At 37.5% G+C, this 19,623-nt stretch overlaps 2 protein-coding genes across 6 annotated transcripts in view; one reads left to right on the forward strand and one right to left on the reverse strand.

Moving 5' to 3' along the window:
* The window catches only part of RMND1 (required for meiotic nuclear division 1 homolog), a 44,330-nt gene extending 38,912 nt beyond the window's left edge, over positions 1-5,418 (reverse strand). Inside the window, exons 1-2 of one of the 3 annotated variants that reach the window (XM_081295158.1) lie at positions 5,113-5,418; positions 3,967-4,029 (exon numbers count right to left, since the gene is read on the reverse strand). The gene's annotated coding sequence lies outside the window, so the exon portion shown is untranslated. The remainder of the gene's footprint in view (positions 1-3,966; positions 4,030-5,112) is intronic. The other 2 variants (XM_081295160.1, XM_081295159.1) reach the window with 2 other exon arrangements.
* Positions 5,419-5,475: 57 nt separating this feature from the next.
* On the forward strand, positions 5,476-16,789 carry ARMT1 (acidic residue methyltransferase 1). Of its 3 annotated transcripts, none has more exons than XM_081295155.1 (5): positions 5,476-5,911; positions 7,843-7,948; positions 10,707-10,951; positions 12,903-13,068; positions 15,105-16,789. In XM_081295155.1, exons 1-5 carry the CDS (start codon positions 5,640-5,642, stop codon positions 15,870-15,872), a joined length of 1,557 nt encoding a protein of 518 aa, XP_081151281.1. In that variant the 5' UTR covers positions 5,476-5,639; the 3' UTR covers positions 15,873-16,789. The 3 variants fall into 3 exon arrangements, with proteins under 3 accessions (XP_081151281.1, XP_081151282.1, XP_081151283.1); XM_081295156.1 differs by having other exon boundaries at positions 5,476-5,749; XM_081295157.1 differs by having other exon boundaries at positions 5,476-5,673.
* The last annotated feature ends 2,834 nt before the right edge of the window (positions 16,790-19,623 follow it).

The following is a 19,623-nucleotide window of genomic DNA, read 5'->3' on the forward strand; positions in this document are numbered from 1 at the left end:
ATCCTTGGTACCAAAACTAAAACAAACAAACAAAAACTTTTATTCAACCTTTACAGTGAGATAAGCAACTGGCTGAGGCCAAGGATGTCTCCATGAATGGACAAGTGTCCCTGCCATAGAGGTGCTCCCCTCTCTTGGAGGAGACAGGCGTTTTCATCTGCTCACCGTAATTTCATAGAATAAACCCCACCACTGAGATGTCGAGGAAACACACAAGGAACTCGCTCAATTTTACATGCAGAACTGGGAGAGACTCCCAGAAAAACTGAAGCTGCTTCTTGAAATAGAAGATGCTTTTTAGGTTGGAGCTGGGCCTGACAGGGGGGTCAGACATGTCAGATGTACAGAGTCCAAACAAAGGAAAGAGACTGCAGAGGTGAATATTTTCCCCTCTTATTTACAGTATTAAATGTGTGTTCTTTTTTCCCCAGTGCTGAGGATGGAATCCAGTGCTTTTGCACATGCTAAATAAGCACTGTACTACTGAACAGACTGACAGCCTCTAAATATGTGTTCTTTCAAAAGTGAGCCTATGGGTCAATAACAGTTCTTTAAAAAAAAAAAAAAAAGTTAGGTGGTACAGACTCAAGTATGGACCCTGACTTCAGAATTCACAGTCCAGCACACGACAGAGTGTGATGTGCAAACACTACGGGGTCTGGAGAAGGGAGTGTGTGGGATGAGAAGCAGTGTGGCACAGTCACTCTGGGGACATCTGAACTGGGTCTTGAAAGGGCAAAGGGATCAGCAAATCAAACAGACCAGGTACAATGTATTATTTATCTGACAAATAGAGTGTAACTTCAGGGGAGGCAGCAGGGAGCTGAATGAGAAGAGGACGGAAAAGGAGCCAGGAGCCAGATTCCAAGAGGATTCATTAGGTGATGCTATGAAGTTTCGTTTTCTTTTCTTTTCTTCTTTTTGGGAAGGTACCTGAGGATTGAACCCAGGGGCACTTAACCACTGAACAATATCCTTAGCCCTTTTTAATATTTTAGAGACCTCACTGAGTTGCTTAGGCCTCACTAAGTTGCTGAAGCTGACTTTGAACTTGCGATCGTCCTGCCTCAATCTCCTTGGAGGCTGGGAATATAGGTGTGCCCCACCATGCCAGGCCATCCTATGGAGTTTCTATGGACAGAGAGAAACCAGAACTTTTAATTGAGATCCAGAGGTCAGATGTATTTCAGAAAAATGATGTCTTGGTAAAAAAGCAAAGGAGTTACTGAGACAGACTAAGACATTACTTTCTACATACCAAGTGCTTTATGTTACCTTACAATAACCCAGTGAAGCATTTTACAGATGAGAAAACCGAGGTTCACAGAAATTAATTGGTTAGGAAGTCACTACACTGTATTGCCTCCCTCAAGAAAAATAAGGACAATTATGAATCACCAATGATGTTTATGAGGTAGAACCTGCTGCTTTCAAGTATCTTCAAAAGCTGTTATTCTGTTAGCTTTCCTCAAATTAGGTAATATAGTTCACCTTTAATTAGTACTATTCCCTGCTAGTATAACAAGTACATTTTGGAGAAACTATAAAACATTTCAGAAATCTGTACACAGAACTGGATTCTTTCACTGTCTGTGATCACATTCTTTACCTCCACATTCTAACAACTGTTTTAATACGGGAGCTATGTGAAACCCTCCACAAAAATGTAAAAGCTACAGGACAAAGGAGAAGTATGTTTTCTCTGTAGCTTTGCTGAGAAAGACACAGATTCCCCCTCCACACACACACACACAAATTTTAGGCATTGCTAAAAACCAGAATGCATTACAGGTAAGTGAAATTTGAATTACATGAACTAAAGATAAAATAATATACCAGATTTAAAAATTTACCCCAACATTACAAAAGCACATAATAATAAATCACATACATTATATTATTCTCATTATATCTCTTGGTGGCTTCTGTTACCTGTGCAGGTCAGCAGTGAAAATGAGCCTTCTGATACCCTGGCCTCTGAGCTCTGACCTCTTTTCCTGGGTGACCTTGTTTTCCACTCTCACCCAGCCGTTCACTCCCACAATCACATGTTCTAATCTATTCAGTGGCACCCAGCCAGCACATGTGTCTACTAAGTACCTGAAATGAGGCTAGTATAGACTCAGATTTCATTTTAAAAAAGGAAAATGTCTCGATAATTTTTATATTGTCTACTTGTTGACATAACACTTTTTGATATAGTTGGCTAAATAAAATACATTGTTAAATTGTCATTTATTTTTACTATTGTCAGTGCAGTTTCTAGAATGCTTAGGATTTGTACCATGCATATTTCTCTTGGACAGTGCTCTCTAAATCTGCTACCATCCCTGAGTGCAACCTTGTATCATTCCCAATTTCACCCAGTCCACTCTCCAAACACTACTGCCTATCTTCCCAGCTCATTCCTTCTACTACCCATGGCCAACAATTCTCTCAATCCAACAGGACCTACAATTAGATGACCCACCCACCTTTTCATTGTTTCTCATTCCTCTGACATCACTTCCTTTACACCTAGCTTATATGTTCCACAGCCTACCATTATAATCTCTTCCTACCCTGTGAAACCCGTGTGTCCCCCGCCACATGCATGTGACATAACCACAACTAATTAAACATAACTCACCTAATTTGTGCTTGCACTCCTGCAGCCGAATGTTCTTAGACTAAACAACACACTGTCTTCTCTCTAAAACCAGGACCACTCCAGGTGGTCCTTTCATGCTGCCCAACAATTTTACATCTCCCAACTGTAATCCACTCTCCACACTTGCCTCAAAATTTCAAGTCTCCCCCTTCTTTCTCATTCTCAATAATGACTTACTTCTTCTTTCACTGATAAAAGGGAACTTCCACAAGACAAACCCACAGCCATCATCGACCTGCCTACCCACTGCTTCTTTTCTATGACAGAGCCAATTCCTCCACAACTACACAGAATCTCATCCTTTTCTATGACAGAGCCAAGTCCTTTTTTTCTATGACAGAGCCAAGTCCACCACAAATACACAGAATCTCATCCTTTCCCACTTTTCTCCCCTCTCCCATGCCTTATTTTCCCTTTCACTAAAACATTCTATATATCTGTGCTATAATTTCTCCCACTTAAAAAAAATTAACTCTCCCCTGATCCCATTTTCCTTTTGCACACTTTTTCTGAGTTCCTTTCCTATTCCTCTAAAAGGAGTTTTATTCATTGTCTCCAATTCTTTTTCTCTGATTTCTTTCAAACTCACTCCATTTGGGCTTTCATCCCTACCACTTTATCCAAATTCACCTGTTAATGTCGTCAAAGACCTTCACCTTCCTAAATCCTTTGCTCATTTCTCAGTCTTCACTTTACCTGACATATCAAGCATTTGATGCAGTTGGTCACTCCACCCTCCTTAAAGCACCTTCTTCGGTTGGTGTCTAGAATTCTGCACTGGCAGTTTTCCTTCTTCCTCATTGACTGCACCTTCTATTTTTCCCTGTTTTTTCATCCCTCAAGAATGGAATGCACCAGGGCTCAGCCTCTAGGCTTCTTTTCTCCCCAATCCAACTCTTGCAGTTTTATATATCATTTAAATATAGATGGACAGCAACTGTTTACTCTAAACCACTCTGATAAGCAACCAAAATGTAACATGTTCAAAACTGAGCTTCTGAAATCTTCCCACAGTCTTCCCCATTCACAAATAGCAATTCTTACATTTGCTAAAACCCAAAACCTTGAGTTGGCCTTGATTCCTCCCTTCATTCTCCATACCCAGTTTGTCAGTAATTCCAACTGGCCTTATTCAAAGCAGTTCTCACCACTGATACTGTTACCATCTTGTCTAAGTTACTATCTTTCCCACATATTATTTTAATAGCCTCTTCCCAATCCCTTTCTGTGCTAAGAATTTAACCCAGGGCCTCCTCACACACTCTAGGCAAGTGCTCTACTACTAAGCTACATTGCAACCAATAAGAGCCTCTTACCTGGTCTCCCAGCTTCTGTCCTTGGCCTCCTATAGATTCTTCTCACATACCAATGAAAGTGATCATTTGAGAAGCAGGACCACATCTTTTCTCAGTGCAAAATTTGATGATGGCTTCACATTTCTTTTACAATAAATGCTCCAAACCCTTAAAATGGTCTTCAAATACCCACATTTTCTGGCTCTTCACCACCCCTCTGACATTTCCTACATCTCTTGCCCTACAGCTCTGCTCCTCACCTTGGTCTTTGGATCTTCACACTAATTGTTCCCTAAGCTCTTCTCCCAGGAATCTATAAGCCTAGCTCCCTTATCCCCTTCAAATATTTCCCATCTAGCCAAGCCTTCCTCCAGACACTTCATTCAATACACACAATCTGATTTCCTTCACTTTCTATTTCTCCATTTTATTTATCATTACTTGCATATCTTGTATTTTTAGTTTATTAATTTATACAAGAAATATGAACTGAGTCCTTACCAAGTGCCAGGTATTGTGCTAGGTGCTTATAATACAACTGAAAATAAAAGACAAGAATCCCTTTTGAACCTTATATTGGGAGGGGGCAAACAATAAATGTGGCAAATCAGTGAAATATACATCAGTGACAATGCTAAAGGAAAAATAAAACAGCAAATATTTCTGCCTCCTCTAAAATATAATCTCCATGAAACAAATTTTTGTGTTTGTTCATGTTGTATCTCCTGTGACAATAATGCCTAGACATAGGCATCAGCTGATTTTTTAAAAATGAAATACAAGACATATACTCAGTTCATGGGCACATTTTTACTTTTTAAGAATAATAACAGCAATTAAGAAAACGGTTACAGGTAGGTTATGATTCAATGCATAAGTAGCACTCATCTTTGGGAGTATGCCTTTATATTCCTTGAATGCAAAACTACCCTATTCATCTTTACAGCTACCACCATGCTCTGGCTCACAACTGGGGTCAACAAGTGTTTGCTGACTTAGAGTGCTTTTTATTCCCAGCTAAGTCCACCGAAGATCACTGTAAGAGGCAGGGGAACCTAGCAGTACTGACGAAACCTGTTATCACCAGGGAGGCTTCGGGGGTCCAGGGGCCAAGGCAGAGACCTCGGTGCCGGGCCACGCAGGTGCTAAGGAAAGGCAGTGTACTAACCTCTCCGGGAAAAGAGGAAAGCGCCAAGGGCGCGAACTTCCGCAGCAGGGCCACAGGGCAAAGCACAGTCACCCGGCAGCCGCCGTGCACACCGCCAACCCTGGTCCCGGGAAAGCTCTTCCTCCCAGAGCGCGTACTGCGCAAGCGTACAAAACTGCGGGCCCCGCGGTGTGCCAGCGTCCCGGGCCACGTGATCTCCGGACCACGTGACTCGCGCCGCCGCGACCTCTTCCGCTCCCTAGGCCCTGGGACTCCCGGTCCTTGCCTGCTTCCGCCTTCCGCCAGCTTCCTGATTCCGCTCCACTCGTTGCCCTCCGCTGTTGTCGCCTTCGTCCCCGGAAGATCTCTGCGTCCTCGAGCCAGCCATTGTTTGCCACTTGTCCGGGCACCAAATAAAGTTTTTCGTTCAAAAGCACTTTTTTTTTTTTTTTAAGCTGCAGCACACGCTTTCTCAGCTCCTCCTTCGCTCTTCCTGCCATCGGCGAAACCCGAGCGTTGGGGCCGGTAACGCCCGACGGGATGGCTGATGCTCCGGCGTCTCTCTCGGGACAGGACGTGGGGTTCGTCTCGCTTTTCTCCTGCCCACTTTTGCGGCGAGCCAGGCCTAGCCGGGAACGTGTGGGTAACGAGCGGAGGGTGCGCGCTGCCCCAGGCTGCGAGTTCAAGTCCCGCCGTGGGGAACCACGTCCCAGGGCGCCTTCTGGGGTCCCGCGGACTCGCATGGGGCGGGAGGCCGCCGCCAGCTCAAGACCCGGATCCGCTGTGCAGTCTCTGTCGGTGGCCGCCGATTTATCCACTGTAATAAATGCCCTTGTGTGTAGGGAGGGTAAAATTCTCTGTAAAAGTTGGGAATCGGAGGTCGGGGGGGATGTGTGTTTAGTCCTGGCGCTGATCAAATTAACTCATAATCTCACAAAATGTGTGTACAAGTAGCTCCTCTTGGAGTAGCGGGACCCCCAGTGGACGCCTGAAAGCCGAATCCTATATTATAGTGCTATGTTTTTTCCTACACATACCTATGGTGAAGTTTTAATTTTATAAGTTAAGTGCAGTTAGGTGATAAGCAAAAATAATAACACATTTATTGATTTAAAATTTAGAAATTGTATTTTTGGAATTTACCATATGAATATGTTTAGAATGTATGACTACATCTGGGAAAGGAAAAGTGGATGGGGAGCATGATTTACAGTGGTTTGGGGCTATTTAGGCAAAGCTGTGGATGATTAATGTAACACCTATTTGCATAAATTGGGTGGCCAAGTTCCTATTTGAAATAGGTCATTCCTTCAAAATATTGCAGGAAACAGAAGACAAAGAGCTACCTGGCCAGGGAGTATATTAAAGCCAGAGAGGCACCAAGGCCCCCTCAGGGTCCTGCACATAAGGGGAGTGAGCACTTCCTTAGGATCCTCTGGCCTCACCTGGCCAGGGACTTTATGAAGGGTGCAGACCTCTGTATGAGGAAAAGTAATAGAAAAAGAACAATACAATTAAAGTGAAATCTCAAAGGAAGACCTTCACTTGTTTTTGAATCTGCTGCCTTAGAAAATTTGTGTCCATTGGTTTATGTTCCTTCCTCCTTTCAAAGTATTAGTGATTTTTTAAAAATTCTAATCAGAGTAATTAGTATTCATATCAGACGAAAACAATGCTTTACTATAGTTGAAGCACCACAGAGTCTTAATGTGTTTTTGCAGTTTTTTTTTTCCCCTTAAGGTTTCAGAGTTATCATTTAAGAAAACCTTTGAAGAAGTATTTGAAGTACCTAAGCCCAAAAATTTGAAAACTGACATAAAATACTTGAATTTTCAGGAGTATAGTGATCTCAAATTAAATTTGGAATAAATGATTTGAATAGAGGCATTCTTTTCAAAACTATCTTGTGAACTCTGTTGGTTTTACTTTGTGTTTGGTGATTTGAGATATAAACACTGCTAAGCTTTGTATTACAGATGTTTAAAAAGCTGCACAGAATTTCACCACCTAATCCTGTTGTTACTCACTGAATCAAATATGTTTTCTTAAAATATAATCACATAGATAATCTGTAAATCTTGGTTTCATATGTCTAAAATCAAGAATCATTTTAATTTTTTAATGCAAGTGTAAATTTTTCCTCATCTCCAGGATTCTTCATTTTTAGCATTTATGGAAAATCTCTGATTTTTTAGCCGTATTTAGAGTAAGACGAGTAGTTCACCTTGTTTAGTGGAATAGAATGAGGAATTCTTTGTGCAGATAGAGAAGGTAGTAAGAAAAACCTTCGAAAAGAATTGAAATAAGAATAGATGCATAAGTATTTTTAATTTATTTCATTCCTCAAACGTATTAGAGTCTTTAGCGCAGTTTTACCTCTGTTGCCTTATTCGTCTTTCTAAGCTGATGAAGTTAGTAAGTAGTAAGCCTGGAACTAGAGCCTCCTTCCTTTCAAAGCTAATCTTTTCCTAGCTATCTCATTGTTAAACTGGTTTCTGATTCAGGAAAAGAAAAGGATGGAAAGATAAGAAAGATTAAAACTGGGATTAGAGGCACCAGGATAATTTAGTTTCCATGACATAACAGAAGTTTTCAGATTTTCTTTTGTCAATTTAGTGGACAAACGGGTTTACTTTTTCATAATTGCATGGAAAGGAATTTTAATTTAAATCAGATACTCCAGAAACTAAAAGATGACCTATCTTTTAGTGTTAAAGCCACTAAGTAATGTATGTGACTCTCTCTTCTAGATCATTTGCATATCTTACAATTAAAGACAGAATACCACTGATTTTAACTAAGGCTATTGATACATTGCATCGACACAAAAGTGAGTTTTTTGAGAAACATGGAGAGGTAAGAATTGTGTTTTAACTTTACTTTTTTGACAGAATGAGAGTAGGTATTGAAGATTTTTGCTTTTGTGTAAGATGTCAAAATGAATACATGGGCCAAATATTTATCTGGTTTTAATGTAATATGTTGAAATGAAGTATAATCGTGGGTCAAGCCTATCTCCAGCTTAGAAAAAAAGAGTTGATACTCTAAAAACGTAGTCTGTCATGTATTTAGACTTTGGAACATGTTTTTAATATATATCATGCTATAAAATAGTGATTAGGTTGTTGACTTGCACAGAAAAGCTTTTTTAATTTTAAATTTAGCTGAATTATAGTATTTATATTACTAATTTAAGTTCTTAAGTCCTGGAAGATCAGGCTGCTATGAAAAACTAAAAGTGAAGAGTAATATGAGTTCTGATTGATTAACATGATGTGATTGAAGTTGTGAAAGATTCATTGGCATTCAGAGTGAGGTAGGACTTTAGAAATCACCTTGTCCATTCTGTTAATGGTGAGGAAAATTCTAAATAACTATATTATTGGAGATAAAGGTCTTTACACTTGCAAGTCCAGTAATCATTCTTTTATATAAGAGACTGAAAGACCACACATACACCAATACATTTTTTTTTTTTTTAAAGAATCGACAACAAAGATTTAAAATGATTGGTGATGTTTTCCTGGGCAAATTGAAAGGAGCAAGGCAGCATACAGGCAATTTGAGTGTAATGTTGGATTTCCTTCAATCTCCTATATATTGTCTTCAGAACTAATCCTGGCATAACATAATAGAGGGCACCTATTGACCTATTGTTCTTTTTTTTTTGTTCTTTTTTTTTCTCCAATGGGAGTTGAAGGTTGAACCCAGCAGGGTTTTATCTCTGAATTACATTGTGAGTCCCACCCTCCTTTTTGAAACAAGGTCTCTAAATTGCCTAGTCTGGAGTCCTGGATAGCTGGGATGTGTACCCCTTCCACCTCTGCCTGTTGTTCTTTGTTGCTGAGACTAGCCTTGAATACTGACATTTCTGTTGATGTTCCATTGTTTATCACATAAGCACAATTTTGTTTTCTGTGGATATATATACTTATCACTCAAGTATCATTTAACCAAATTTGGGTCATTTGCTTGAGTATTTGGTCATAGTCTTAAGCAAATTACCATAATTGTTTGGTAATTTCAATATTTTCTACTGGAGTGACCTAAAATATAATATGATTGACTCGGTACATTGCTGCTTGGCCTGTATGCTCATATCATTAGACGGTTAAGAATGAGAAAGCAGATTCTACTGTCCCTCCAGCCCTACTCTCTTTCCCACTCCTGGATACAGGACAAAATCTAATAAAATACTAACTTAAAGTCTGTTCTTAGTAGCTTTTTTTTCCCTTCATGTCTCTCTCATACTTATAGCCACTCTTAAGTCCCATGTGTTCTCCAAGCTTTCTGAATCCCCAGCTACAGCAAAACCATGTTTGTCCCCAAAGGAGCCATGCTACAGATTTCTGCCTGTCAAAGGCTCATCCTATTATATTACCTGGTTGGCAGATATGGATCTTGTGGAAATAGGTCTAGGCTTTATTCATCTTTGGCTCTGAGCACAGAATTTGGCACATACAGGTTCAATAAATGTTTGAATTAAGTTAAAGCAAAATAACAAACTGGCATTGACACAAACATTGGTTCTTAGCTCTGACAAATATTTGCTGCTTTAAAAAGAGGGTACTTACCCTTTAAAATCTTCAGTTTTTGGAATTTATTATTAAATAAAGATGCTAATGATTCCAGGATAGAGATTTGGAGAAAGTTAGCCATATTGGGACTTGCATGCTTAGCTCCTAAAATTTCGTATTTTTTACAACCTTTTCTATTTCTGAACCTGAAGAGTATATAAAGCTTCAGCCTTTTGTTCTAGCAGCAAAACAGATTTCTACTTGGAAAAAAAAAATTGACAATTGGATGTTGGGGATGTAGTTCAGAGCATTTGCCTGGCATCAGGAAGGCCCTTGTTTTGATCCCTAACACCACCACCACCAAAAAAAAAAAAAAAAAAAAAAAATCCTGGGGAGATGTCGGTGTTGAGTATATTGACCATTATAGGCCTAATTGGTAGGGAGTGAATATAAAATCATTCAGCTAGGCTTAATGATTATTTCCTACATTTATTCTGTATGTATTTTACAAGGTTTATATATTTTTTAAAAAATTAGGCAAGAATTTTGCTGGTATAAAAGTAAAGGTGCCATGTCACTTTATTCTGATCCCATGACACTTGTCCCCTCTCCAGTTGGCTTGTTAGGTGATATAATACTGCAGTGCCTTGTCTATCAGGGTCTCTCTAACTTATCTGGAATGCAGTAGAGAACAAAGAATAAGAAAACCCTCTTGATATGCTAAGAGGGATCTCAGGAAGGCCAGAATTCCTTTTCTAGCAGTGCCACCAGAGAAGTATGAAAGACAGGGAACCTAGCAGTGGTGCCTCAACCTACCTGAAGATATAGAAAGCCAGAACTTAAAAAAAGTTAAAAAGCTGATAAATAAGGCATGATTATGTTAGTATGAGATCTATGTGTTCTCTTTGATTTTCAGCTCAAAAATTCGAAATTTAAGTGTTTTCAGGAATTTGTAAAATACATAAACAACAGTTTTGAAATCAATACAGGATTTTTCTTTCCTTCTTAAATTTAGGTCCTTATCATAAAAATATACCACCCTAGAGGAATTATACACACAGGCACACACTCACTGTCATTTTTCCCCCCTCCCTCAGGAAGGCATAGAAGCTGAAAAGAAAGCTATTTCTCTTCTTTCTAAGTTACGAAATGAATTGCAAACAGATAAACCAATCATCCCTTTGGTTGAGAACTATGTTGATACGAACATATGGAATAAGTACCTAGAATATCAACAGAGTCTTTTAAGGGAAAGTGATAGGACACCAAGTTGGTTCTACTCACCGTGGTTGTATGTAGAATGCTACATGTATCGTAGAATTCATGAAGCAATTATCCAGAGGTAAGTGTATACCTATTAAAGAGCAAATGATTAGACAGTTTGTGCTTTTTTTTTTTTAAGGGTGAAAGATAAGTTTTCAGTATAAACAAGAGATAGCCTGCATTCAGTTGAGTTCAGCAAATACTAATTTGCTGTTGGATATTTCCACAAATTATATCAGTTGAATAGATTCTTAGTAATTTGAATCCACTTGTCCAAAATAGAAATAAGATTGAATCTAGTATGAACTTACTAAAAATCCTCATAAAGACTCTATAGAGTAAAACGAATTGTGGTTATTAGCAAAAAAATGTTAATTTGAAATAATTATATAAACAAATCAAGTTGGGACAGAGGAAACAAGCAAATACTTTATTCATAAAAATAGTATTTCAGAGTTTATAAGGCGTCATCAGAACAGCAAATCCCTCTATTGTCTCACATAGTATCTTAATGTTTAGTCAAGTATTTTGTTTGGGGTTATTATGAAGAATGCAGATACAAACATTCCATTACATTTTTAATTAGAATATGTATTTCTGTTGGGAATATATCTTGGAGTGAATCACCAGATTACGGTGTGTGCTCATACATATAGCTTCAGTAGATTGTAAAGTAGCAAACATTTCAAAATGAGAACATTTATGTGAGGTTAAAATAAGGTTCATTATCAGCTTATGAATGATTTGTTAATAAAACATAAGAACATGTGTTGCCAAAACATTCTTCAGGAGAGCACCAATGATAAGTATTTTGGCCTTTGTGGGCCATATGGTGTCTGTTGCTGCTACTCAGCTCTGCCATTGTGTGAAAGTAGCCATAAGCTATATGTAAATAAATGAGCATGGCTGTGTTTCAGGAAAACTTCATTTATGGACACTGAAATTTGAATTCTACATGTCACAAAATATTGCTTTTCTTTTGCTTTGTAATCATTCATAAGTGTGAAAATCATTTTTAGTTTGCCTATTATAGAACACAGGTGGTGGGCCTGATAGGTTTTGCAAGCTGAGGTTTGCTGACCCTGCATTTGAATATCTGCATCTAAATGGATTTTGTTGTTTTAAGTCACCTTGGGAGACTTAACTGATTTCAGCAGTGCTGTCATTGCTAAAAATAGCTTTGTATTCTTTGGATTTTCTTTGAGAGCCAGTTTACAGCTTCAAAAAGAAAAATTAGTTTTATTATTTTTGTCATCCTTTAATAAAGGCCAAAACTATTCAATTTGATTACATATTTTATTATACTGAAATTGCTCTGAGTGATTTTTGGCTGTTTCCAAAAGTAAGGTGACTCCAGGGGAAGACATGTGGTCGCAGGACATTTAATGATATGCCACAGGTTCTAAAGAAAATTCCCAAAGTGCTTTGCGCAATGGCAGCATCCTTGGAATAAAGGTATAACTTCCCCTGGTGACTGACTGACCAGAAGGAGGCAGCCATCATTTGGCTATATAAGTGCTGGTATGTTTTTACCCTAATATGGATGACTCCTGGGCAAAGTAGCTAATTTAGAACATCAGATCATCAGAATGTCTTTTCCATTCTGTTAAGGCTATTGTGTTAGTATTCCTATCTTCTAAGTTATATTTCTGTCACTGGACAGCATGAAAATGTAGACATCACATAAACACAGCCTTTGGTAAAAACCTGGGAATAAAATTTGACATGCACACACTAAAAATCTATAAGATCTATAAGTAAATGATCAAAATTTGTCATTCTATAATGCATAGTAAATCTGATTTAATTCCAGTAAAATAGCTGATTTGAGAATCTTTGACAATTAAAATGAGTTTGGGAATTTATTTTTGTGTAACTTGCTTATCTGTGTTATCTAGTGTTTGTTACCATTGATTATTGAGACTGGATAATTTCTTCCCTTTAAAGTACTACAATTAACCCAAATTTGTTTTTTAAAAAAGATATGGACTTAATATAAATGTTTCACTTATGTTTTTCTTCTACTTTAGTCCACCAATCAATGACTTTGATGTATTCAAAGAATCCAAAGACCAAAATTTCTTTGAGTCACAGGAACCTGGCATTACTTTATGTACTCACTTGCAAAAGTTCAGGAGTACTATTGAAGACCTAGATGCAAATCAGCTGAAAACTGAGTTTTTTCATCTTCTGCAGGTAAAGATCAGATCCTCTGAATGTGTTTTTTACTCAGTTCTATAAATACCAATATTGTCAGCTTACACAGTATTTATAGATCAGTACTATATGTATTATGTTAGTAGTTTTTTTAAACTAAATTTTTGTTTGATTATTTTGCCTTTTCAACTTTCATCCTTGATCTTTTTTAGAATATAAAAATTAGTTTTCTTTGAATATGTTTTTTTGTCCCATAGGTAGAATATATTGTAAAGAAAAATGAGTACTAATCTGTTTTCTGCCATCTAATTTGGCCAGCTACTCCAGGCTATTCCCCAAATAAAGGCAGCCAAAGTTGTCTTTTTTTACTGCCCACAGTGAGCAAAAGGTTAACATCCCAAGAGAAGCCTGAAGTGTTCTAGTTTGCAGGGAATGTTAATCTATTTTTAAAAGTCAGCACTCACGAGGGTCCATGCAAATACTTACAGATCTACTGTGTCAAACACTTCTAGATGCTGTACATTTGGTGATAGGAAAAACAGGCAAATTCTTCCTGTTGTAGAACTTGTAATCTTGAAAGACTATAGATAAGTAATTGCATCAGTAACTGTGTAGGTGAAATGAATCAGGATGTGGGAAGGAGGTCAACAGAGAACCTGACCTCAGTTGATGAATGAATGCCATTATTTATGCTGTTGTGTGTGTTTCAAACTATATAAAAGAGTGGTCTTGGACACTTCCGTTACTACTTAAGCCTTATAATTTTTAAAAAACTCATTTGTCTTTTTAAGAATAATACTCTTGAGATGGAACATGTATTTTCCTAATTTCATTATCAAGACAGGGTCTTGCTGTGTTGCCCAGGCTGGCCTCGAGCTCCTGTGCTTACACAGTTCTCCTGCCTCAGTCTCCCAAGTAGCTGGAGCTCAGGCGTGCACCACTATGCCTAACCATATTCCTTATTTTAAATCACAAAGAAAATAGAGTCTGTTTTGGCCAATATTTATTGAGTACTTCTGTATGTACATTATTTATATGCATAATGTCATTAATTCTCACAAAACTCTGTGAGGAAAAGTATTATTGCCTAATTATTCAGTTGCACAAGTTGAGCCTTAAGAGTATGTATATAAGTAACTTGCCAATGATTGTTAATTGAAGATGCTGAGATTTGAACCCAGGTCTAATTCCAGAACTTGCAGTCTTAAACATGTAATTTTATGACTTAAAAAAAATAGGGCTATGTATCATTTTCTACAAAGTAACAACTTGGAATATTAATTCAGCTTTAATCCAAATTATTGATTACAGTGGATCTGTTGTTCATATTGTTATATTTAAAGTTAGGTCTTGCAAAAATCGCTGTGTCCAATTTTTTTTTTTTTTTTTTTTTTTTTTACAAAAAAGAGAACCAAATCTCAGGCAGGTTGCCATGTCCTAAAGGTAATGTAATTAGTAAAAGAAACTGGGCTATTTTCCGGAGGACTGGGAGGAAAAAAGGAACTTTGGTTTTTCTTTTGACTCTGAATTATAAAACCTGATCCTCTCCATAACATTTGATGATGTTTTAATATCCTCAACATGCAAAGCCTCATTCTGAATAAACAGTATAGGTGCTAAAAATCATTCAAACCAGTGAATTTGTGTGAAGGGATGGGGATTAGTACTAGGGATTGATCTCAGGGGTGCTCTATCACTGAGCTGTATTCCCAGCCCTTTTTACTTTTCATTTTGAGATGGTCTAGTTAAGTTGCCCAGGCTGGCCTTGAACTTGTGATCCTCCTGCCTCAGCCTTCTGAGTCCAGTAGCTGGGATTACAGGTATGTGCCAGCATACCTGACTCTGAATCCAGTTTTTTACAAGTTTATTACATATTGACTAAAAATTTCACTGTTTCACCTTATTGATAGAACATCATGAAAACTTACTTTACATTGAGAAAGTATAGATCTGGTGGAGTTTTTTGGAAATAAAATTTATGACTATTCCTAGCAACCCCTCCCTTCACTGCCTACATAACAGAGTTTTGTTGGTTGTTAAAACAAGGATGACTGTTTTGTACTTTTCTTTTTCAGATTTCACTCTGGGGAAATAAGTGCGATTTATCTCTATCAGGTGGCGAAAGTAGTTCTCAGAAGACTAACCTAATAAATTCTTTGGAAGATCTAGAACCTTTTATTTTAGTGAATGATATGGAACATCTTTGGTCATTGCTTAGTAAATGCAAGGAAACAAGAGAAAAAGTGCCCATAGTTAGAGTGGATATTGTTCTGGATAATTCTGGGTTTGAACTTCTTACAGATTTAGTATTAGCTGACTTTTTGTTATCCACTAACCTGGCTACTGAGATTCATTTTTATGGAAAATGTATTCCATGGTTTGTTTCTGATACTACTATACGTGACTTTAATTGGCTTATTGAACAAGTAAGACATTATGATCATAAGTGGGTGTCCAAGTGTGGGGTTGACTGGGAAAACTATATTAAAATGGGTAGATGGGTTTACCATGATCATATGTTTTGGACTTTGCCTCACGAATATGCGGCTATGTCCCAGGTTGCCCCTGATTTGTATGCTGAACTACAAAAGGCATGTTTAATTTTATTCAAGGGTGATTTGAATTATAGGAAGTTGACAGGTGATAGAAAATGGGCGTTTACTGTTCCCTTCCATCAGGCTCTGAGTGGCTTCCATCCTGCCCCTCTCTGCAGCCTGAGAACATTAAAAGCTGAAATTCAGGTTGGTCTGCAGCCTGGGCAAGGTGAACAGCTCACGGCTTCGGATCCCAACTGGCTGATCACTGGGAAGTACGGAGTGATTCAGTTTGATGGTCCACTCTGACCCAGCCTAGAACTCCCAGGCAAGTAGGAGGATCTGAGAAGCACCTTTTCATCTCCAGAAAAGCAGTGTGTGAATCTAGTCCCTTGGCTGCTCTGCATCTGCTCTGGGATGCTTGCTCAGCCTTCTTGTCACCTTACTCTCTGGATGAATTTTCCTTGGAACCTTGCACCGCACTACAGTATTTTGGGAATATATGTTTTTACATAGATTACACTTATATTTACACACATATACACTTTTGTTGGAATTTCAGTAACTATTTCAAGTTTTTTTTAATTGGGTAGAAAGCAAAGTATAAGTGAATTCTGCCTTTTAAGTTAAATATTTTTTCTTAAAATGGTATGCTGCATGGTATTTAATAACCTATGCAACATGGAATTTTATTTAATTTTGGGCTCTTGAAGTAATGGCTTTGTGAAAATATTCATTTGAATGACTTTGTGAAAAGAGGTAGTTTTTATACCTGTGATGCTTGAACACAAAAGTAAAATTTACCTCATAAGTTAATTTTAACTTTTGTTCTCCTTGAATTTTATTTCAGTAGCTTATTTGCATGCAGTTGTATTTTTTATTAACTTGTGGAATGGATGTTAGGAAATGTGAAATTGGACACATGAAACAAATGGTATTTAAAGAAATATAATCTCTTATATTCTATTTATGATATGCATAATCAACTGAAATTATTATTTTATCACACAAGTGTTTTAAGTGAACATATTTTTTGATTGTAGTTTTAGAAAAATATTTTAGATGGAAAAGAATTTCTATGCATTGAATTTGGATACTACAATAGTGAATTCATTTTTATATTCTACATTTTATTGGTCATTGCAGATATTAAAAACTAAATATTCATGTCAATTTGTTTTAAATGGAAATGTTTTTCTGCACTGGAATAATAAAAGGAATAGTACTTAAAACTTTTTGTGGTTTTATTTTCTACTGGGGAAAAAATAAGGAGAAAATTCAAAATGAGATCTGTATAATAAACTCATAATATATATCATATATGTTGCCCAAAGTAGCTTTCAAATAGTGTAACTTGTAAATGAGGTTATAATCTATGTTCCTAAGTGCTTAAATTTTTAAAAAATTTACATACAATCACACATTTTGAATTTACTATTATCTGCATGTGTTTTATTTTTATTTATTTTATTTATTTTTATTTTTTTAGAGAGAATTTCAATATTTATTTTTCAGTTTTCAGCAGACACAACATCTTTGTTTGTATGTGATGCTGAGGATCGAACCTGGGCCGTACGCATGCCAGGCGAGCACGCTACCACTTGAGCCACATCCCCAGCCCTCTGCCTGTGTTTTAAACATTGTTACCAGAATGCTTACCACATTTGAATTCTTTGTAGACAATAAATTTAGAACACAGTTGACTTCACAGGGTGAGCAATTTTATATATATATATTTTTTTTCTTTCTATTTTTTATCATGTAGTTTGCTAAGAACATGACCTTAAGGTGTATGGGGAAGTAGTTTACCCTCCAGCCTTTCTCCCCAAAAGGGCAAAGAACAAGAAAGAATGGCACTGTAGAAGAGGAAGTCAATTCAATGGGATTTTTAGTAGGCACAATGGTGCACTCCTGAAATCCCAACAGCTCAGGAGGTTGAGGCAGGAGGATTGCAAGTTCAAAGCCAGCCTCAGCAACGTAGTGAGATCCTAAGCAACTTAGTGAGACCTGACTCAAAAGATAACAAGGGTTGGAGATGTGGCTCAGTGATAAAAGCACCTCTGGGTTTATCTCTTGTCCATTTAAAGAGTATTATTGTTTTTGATTCTAGGCAGCCTGCTGGGTATGATGCAGTATTTCATTGTTTTGACTTGTCTCTAGGTACTTTACTCATTTAATAAGTTAGATAATCTTTTCACTGTTGAATTGTAAGATTTAAAAATATGTTCTGTGGACATCTCATTGTATATGTAAATATTTTCTCCCATTCTGTGGGTTGTCTTCACTTTTTAAATGATATATTTGCATCAAAAAATTATTACATTTTGGCAAATCTTTTTAATATTTTTTTTCTTTTGTCACAAAATACTGTCTGATGGGTTTTGGTTTCTTTTTTTTTTTTTTTTTTTTTTTTAGCATTACTGGGGATTGAACCCAGGGCCTTGGGCATACTAGGGTAGCTCTCTACCAATGAGCCTCACCCACGCTTACAACACTGTTTTTGAACTGCTTAAAATTCCCTCACGGTCACTGAATTGAGGAGCTGAGGGCAATGGATAGAGTTCTGCCCACAGTTCCCAGACTTCCCCAACACCACTGTTTCCGCCTGAGCAAATATAACCTACATCTGTCTGACATAGGTACATAGTAGCTTGCTGAGGAAATCTGGGGTTAAAATCAGATGTGAGAGGGTGTTCCACTGAACACCCTCTTGGAAAGATCTTGGGAAGAACTCCCCAAAATAGTATCAATTGTTCTAATAGCCAAGGATATCACACTTGATTATGAAAGAAGTAAATTCAACTTATAAATTTCATGCAATTCCTTTATATCAGACAGATCTAATATCCTAAGCATGTGAGGATGGGAATGTGGACTGAGGGTATGTAAATAATTAGAGGGTGGTGTTCTTATTAAATAGCAAATCAACAAGACTTATTAACATGATCTAGCTTTTCTAATTTGAGGCAATGTTTTGTGTTTGAGAAAAATGCAACAATGATGTATGAAGTAAATTCCTGTTGTTCAATCTCAAGGTCATGTTTCCATAAAAGAAATACAAAGAAATATGACCCATCCTCAAAAAGCAAAGTCAACATTTACTTGAATTTTAAGAAAACCCAGGGTGAAATGAGAACACAATTATTAAAACCCCCCTCCTACCCGTTTGATTTTCCTAACAGTTCTCTCTGCCCAAACCTCAGCTAAACCTTATGCCAAAACATCTCTTTACATAAAACTTTTCCCTCCACTCTCTTTTTTTTGCTAGCTTAGAAGTGAGAAAGACTTTGAAAACTTCTATACATGCATGCCATGGCCTAGACAAAGTGCCGATGTCATGTCGGACACAGCAAGCAACAGGTGATACCTTGAAATCGTAGCAAGTGAATGAACCAGAGGAAAAGAACAGAAAAACAAGAACATAATGCCCCTACCTCCAGATACGCCGATGAGATTTTGATGTATACATTTCACAATTTTTCTATAAGGACAGACATAGTATTTAAAAAATATATATTTCTAAGAGAAAATAGCAGGGCTATACCTTTAATTGTTTTTAATTTCTGAAGTATCTTTTCCAACTCCTGACTTTGTTTGGTTTTGCTATCATTTGACTTTGAATTTTTTTTCTAATTTACTAACCAATTCTTCCTAGAGAGATAGAAGGGTGTTTTTTTTTTTTTTCTTTCTTTTCCCTTGAATAGCAGCATGACATGGGACTCATAAACATTTGACTCCTGATCCCCAGTTGTCTTAATTTGTTTGCGCTGTTACAACTAAATACCTGAGATTGGGTAGTTCTAAAAGCACAGAAATTTATTTCTCACAATCTGGGGGACTTAAAGTTCAATATCCAGGTGCCAGCAGTTTCCTTGTTTGTGGAGGGCCCAGTCTCAGTTTCCAAGATGCTACCTTGTTACTCCATCTCTGGAAGGGAGGGTAGGGACACCAAGTCCTCACGTGGCTGAAGTTGGAAGGGCAAGTGAGAGGAACTGTGGGAAGCCTCCTGTGAGTGCCTTGATCCCATTCACGAGAGGAGGAGCCCTCATAATTTAACCAC

The sequence above is a fragment of the Spermophilus citellus genome (genome assembly GCF_964194105.1).
Source record: "Spermophilus citellus genome assembly, chromosome: 5".
In the NCBI taxonomy this organism is placed as follows: Eukaryota; Metazoa; Chordata; class Mammalia; order Rodentia; family Sciuridae; genus Spermophilus; species Spermophilus citellus.

Bases quoted from the DNA above. Each gene is read 5' to 3' on its own strand.
- ARMT1 (XM_081295155.1), top strand. From the start codon at position 5,640: ATGCTCCGGCGTCTCTCTCGGGACAGGACGTGGGGTTCGTCTCGCTTT. The intron at 5,912-7,842 runs GTAATAAATGCC...TCTCTCTTCTAG, and splicing joins TGGCCGCCGATTTATCCACT to ATCATTTGCATATCTTACAA. The intron at 7,949-10,706 runs GTAAGAATTGTG...CCCCTCCCTCAG, and splicing joins TTTTTGAGAAACATGGAGAG to GAAGGCATAGAAGCTGAAAA.